The sequence below is a fragment of the Nicotiana tomentosiformis genome, chromosome 2 (genome assembly GCF_000390325.3).
Source record: "Nicotiana tomentosiformis chromosome 2, ASM39032v3, whole genome shotgun sequence".
Taxonomy (NCBI): domain Eukaryota; kingdom Viridiplantae; phylum Streptophyta; class Magnoliopsida; order Solanales; family Solanaceae; genus Nicotiana; species Nicotiana tomentosiformis.
Genome location: NC_090813.1, coordinates 133,749,585 through 133,753,889, shown reverse-complemented (window position 1 = coordinate 133,753,889; position 4,305 = coordinate 133,749,585). Strand labels below are relative to the sequence as shown.

General features: G+C 35.8%; 1 protein-coding gene across 1 annotated transcript; it reads right to left on the bottom strand.

The window, feature by feature from the left end:
* Positions 1–846: 846 nt before the first annotated feature.
* Positions 847–3,207, bottom strand: LOC104115210 (1-aminocyclopropane-1-carboxylate synthase 3). The gene is made up of 4 exons (XM_009625795.4): positions 2,903–3,207; positions 2,638–2,769; positions 2,355–2,515; positions 847–2,224 (listed from the first exon to the last, which is right to left on the bottom strand). Exons 1-4 carry the CDS (start codon positions 3,047–3,049, stop codon positions 1,261–1,263), a joined length of 1,404 nt encoding a protein of 467 aa, XP_009624090.1. The 5' UTR covers positions 3,050–3,207; the 3' UTR covers positions 847–1,260.
* Between the last annotated feature and the right edge of the window lie 1,098 nt (positions 3,208–4,305).

The window sequence follows — 4,305 nt, the reverse complement described above, 5'->3', positions numbered from 1 at the left end:
GAAGGTGGAGTTCTGAAAGTTTCTCATGGTGCTCTTGTGATCATGAAAGCACATAGATCTGGTTCGTTGTATACTTTATTGGGATCCACTATTATAGGCCCTACTACAGTTTCGGTATCAGATAACTTGTCTGATTTTGATGGCATTAAATTTTGATATATGCCTATTGGGGCTTTTGCGGAGAGGGTGGAGCAAATTTACTATATCAGCCAAAATTAGGCCAAGGTAGAGATTTGTAATTATGGCCAATATTTTGGCTAATGAAGTCTATCTCACATAAGCATAAGCATCTTTGCAAAGTGTAGACTTTGTTGGCAATATTCTTTGGGACCCAAAAATATTGCATTGTGTGGTGGACATCATTTGCACAAGTTGTATCTCTTCTTTTACAACTAAGAGGCAAAGACTTTTTTGCCTATAAAAGAGAAGGCCATTAGTTCATTTTAGACACACCAACAAGACTTGAGTCTTCATTTCTTGTTTCTTCCTTTCTTCCTTTGCTAAGAGTGTTTTGTATGAGAGTTGAATGTTAGGAAGCACTTGTGTGAACCCTTTCTTTGGAGTGATCTTGTGAGGTTATTTCCTTAGGATATTTGAGATTAATTAGAGTATTTACTCTAATTTTGTACTATCTTTTGTACTCTTGTTGGTATAGTGAAATTGCTCCTCTCCGTTTGTGGACGTAGGTCACTTTGACCGAACCACGCTAAATTTGTATATTCTTTATATGTTTTAATTGCCGTTGTTATCCACTTCCATTATCTTTGTTATCGTCATTATACCATTATTTGGCTAAAATCCGCACTACCCGAATTTTCGATCCTAACAATATCAATACTGATCCTCACGACCATGTGATATAAATAATTCATTTATCTCAAGAAAATTTAAGAGGTTATGGAACTAGTTGAACATTTCGACAAGATTTGATGCAGATTTACAAAATGAAAAAGCACTTCTCGTCCATCAAATGGACCGATTGCACCTTCTACATTAAAAATTATAAAACACAAAGTGTTAATATGATACAAAAGGATTTTGGGATCAAACTCAACATCTAAACGTTGAGATAAAAAATCATCTAGGCAACGGGGCTAGCGTTCTAGCTATGGGTTGGCAAAACCCAATAATTTTGGCCGAGATCCTATATTTATGTTAAGAAATCCATCAGTATACATATATAATTTACACAGAACCCTCAGAAACCGTAAATTCAAGATTCTTAATCCGCCTGTGAGACAAGGAAATGTTCAGACATGATTATCGTTCTCTTTGACGGCCGTCATTAAAGGATAGTCGAAAAACCCACTTGGAGAATGACTTCTTCTTTGAACTCAAACTTGACTGGTGGTGATTTTGGATGTTGTTATTGGTAGAATCAACAAAAGCCTTCAAACGTTGTATGGCGAGGTTTAGCGTATCCTCGGACATGTTAGCGAAACATGCACGAAACCACCCCGGTTCTGTACAATGACACGAGGATCCAGGGGAAATATTTAGTCCAACGTCGTACACTATTTTCTTCCATAATTCAATTTCTTCATCAAAAGTATTTGATCTTAAGAGATGTCTCATGTCAACCCAACAAAACAAGCCAGCATTGCTATCAAGGCAACTAATTCCAGCATTTTGAAGACCTTGAACTAGCATTTCATGTCTTTTCTTGAGCCTCTTTTGATTTTCGGAGATATACATTTTTGTGAATTTTTTGTCAGAGAGCATGGCCGAGAGAAGGTACTGAGTTTGGGATGAAATTAATCCGAAACTGGACATTTTTGTGGCTGCAGCGACAACTAATTCGTCGTTGGAATAAATGGCACCAATTCGAAACCCTGGGAGACCTAAATCTTTTGAAAGGCTATAGACAATGTGAACTCGATCCCATACTTCGGAGTTCATGTAGTTGTTTTCTATTAGTATTTCCATGACACTAACGAAGCTAGGCGAGTTAAAAACAGCACCAGAATAGATTTCATCGCTAATGAGATGGATGTTTTTTGTAGAAATGAAGGTTAAAAGGAGTTGAATTTCTTGATTGCCTAATGTTGTGCCCAATGGGTTTGAAGGGTTTGTCACAAGAACTCCTTTAACTCTAAGGTTTCGTCTTTTGGCTTCTTGGTAAGCTTCTTCAAGAGCGGATTCTGTTATTCTAAAGCCATTAGAACTCGTGCATTCTATTGGCACAATCTCAGCCCCCGTTCTCCATTTTAGATCTCTGTCAAATCTGCATTACACAATACAATAATACCATAATTAGTAAAGAACATACTTTTCGTTTTAGAAAAAATGTGAATATATACATTAGTTAGTAGTATAGTAAAATCTACGTTAGGAGCAAAGGATTATTAACGTACCCAGGGTAGTATGGAGTGGGAAGGAGAAAAGCATCGCCATGATCGGCGAGACAAAACATGAGTGTCTCATTTGCAGAAGTGGCGCCGGCTGTTAGTACAAGCTTGTTTGAATCAAAGCTCACTTTGTTCCCTCTTATTTCTGCCATGAATTGAGCCAATGCCTGCATATGGTAAACAAAAAAATGTGAGACTATTTTGTAAAAGATACATGCACACATAATTAATAATGCATACACACTTAAATAATGTAGTATTTAAATTAATTAGTGGAGTAGAGACGTACGTTTTTGAAAGCTGGAAGGCCGTGATAATCTTGAAATAGGGCAAGCTCTCTAAATATTGACTCTCCGTTTCTCTTAAATCCAGCTGCATCTGGGTTTTGAGCAAGCCATGACTCTAGTAAATCGAAAGAGAGCTGCACATGAAAACGTTCACGTAAATTCCAAGTCAAAACAAAAAGTAAATGCATAAACCCGATAATCAGCAATAGGGAGAGGTGCAGTGCATATATAATGGACAAATTAATGTGTTAATTACTGTTATCTAACCTGATTCTCTGCAAGACCCATCTGGATTATTCCTTTAGGATTCCGAGTTTCATCGTATGGGTTCTTCTCGTACTCTTGCCATCCTAGGAAGTATGAAGAATCTTGTCCGTGCGAGTTACACATCACTTTCTTCGATAGGAGCTTCATATTTTCTGATGTTTTTGTCTTTGAAATCTCACAACTTCAAGCAAATGTGCCAAGAAATAAAAGGCCAACAAAAATTATTAGGCCAAGCAATAAGTCAGCACTTGAAAAATAATTGTTTGAGAGATATAAAATAGTAGAAAGAAGAATGGAAGGTTGTATTTGAATGGTATGTTGCTATGTGCTAGATATCCGGGTGAGCTATATATATAGAAGTTTAGTAACGAAGAAACAACATATCAGCAATTAATATTACTCACCATATTTTTCAAATTTTGACTCAGCCGTTTTTGTTTTTTGTTCCTTTATTATGAAACAATCAATTACTAGTAACTTAAGTAGGTGTGCTGGGATATGTATAATAATTTAACGCGCTTTTATATCGTTTTATTGAACGCTAGGGACATATGGGGTTCAATGGTACCGGCTTGTCCAAGGGTTTAACGAGAAAGTGGAACTAATGTCCCCATCCATATGGTATATATTTTCTATGCCTGGTTTAAAAAATAACAAGTGGCTCTAGTGGTGAGCAATCTCCACTTTCAATCAAGAGGTTGTGAGTTCGAGTCACCCCAAGAGCAAAGTGGAGAGTTCTTGGACGGAGGGAGCCGAGGGTCTATCGGAAACAACCTCTCCACCTCATGGTAGGGGTAAGGTCTGCATACACACTACCCTCTCCAGACCCCACTAGTAGAATTATAAATGTTGCCGATGTTAGTATGCTACTATTGCTACTCTAAATTAACATAAGAAAATAATACTATTCTATTCTATTTTATATAATATTATTACTAACAGAGAAGTTAAATAAATTTTTCACTATAATATATTCCTCTGTCCCAATTTAATGTTTATACTTTTCTTTTTAGTCTGTCCGGAGAAAAATATCATACTCCTTATTTTTTTAAAAAAAATTAAACTTTTCATTTTGTTTGGATTATTCACAACCACACAAATGTATATTGCTTATTTTAGATTAGAAGTTTTAAAAATCTTACTTTTAAACTTGGATTAGCGTCACAATATTCATCAACACGTACTTAAATATTTTCTGACTCATAGGGATTAGTGTTTCTTAACAATTAGTTATTAATTTTCTCTGAGAAATCGATGTTTGAAAGGAATATCGATTATGGTATTTGATATATTTTTACTCTTTTCGGATGAACAAAATATGTAACTTAGTTAATACATGTCGACAAGCAAATGAAGAAGACAACCAGGGGCACACTTAGAAAAATTTCCATCCAAAAGTAACG

Coding starts and splice junctions, on each gene's coding strand:
- LOC104115210 (XM_009625795.4), bottom strand. CDS start 3,049: ATGAAGCTCCTATCGAAGAAAGTGATGTGTAACTCGCACGGACAAGAT. Junction 2,770..2,902: donor TGGGTCTTGCAGAGAATCAG/GTTAGATAACAG, acceptor TTTCATGTGCAG/CTCTCTTTCGATTTACTAGA. Junction 2,516..2,637: donor GCCTTCCAGCTTTCAAAAAC/GTACGTCTCTAC, acceptor TACCATATGCAG/GCATTGGCTCAATTCATGGC.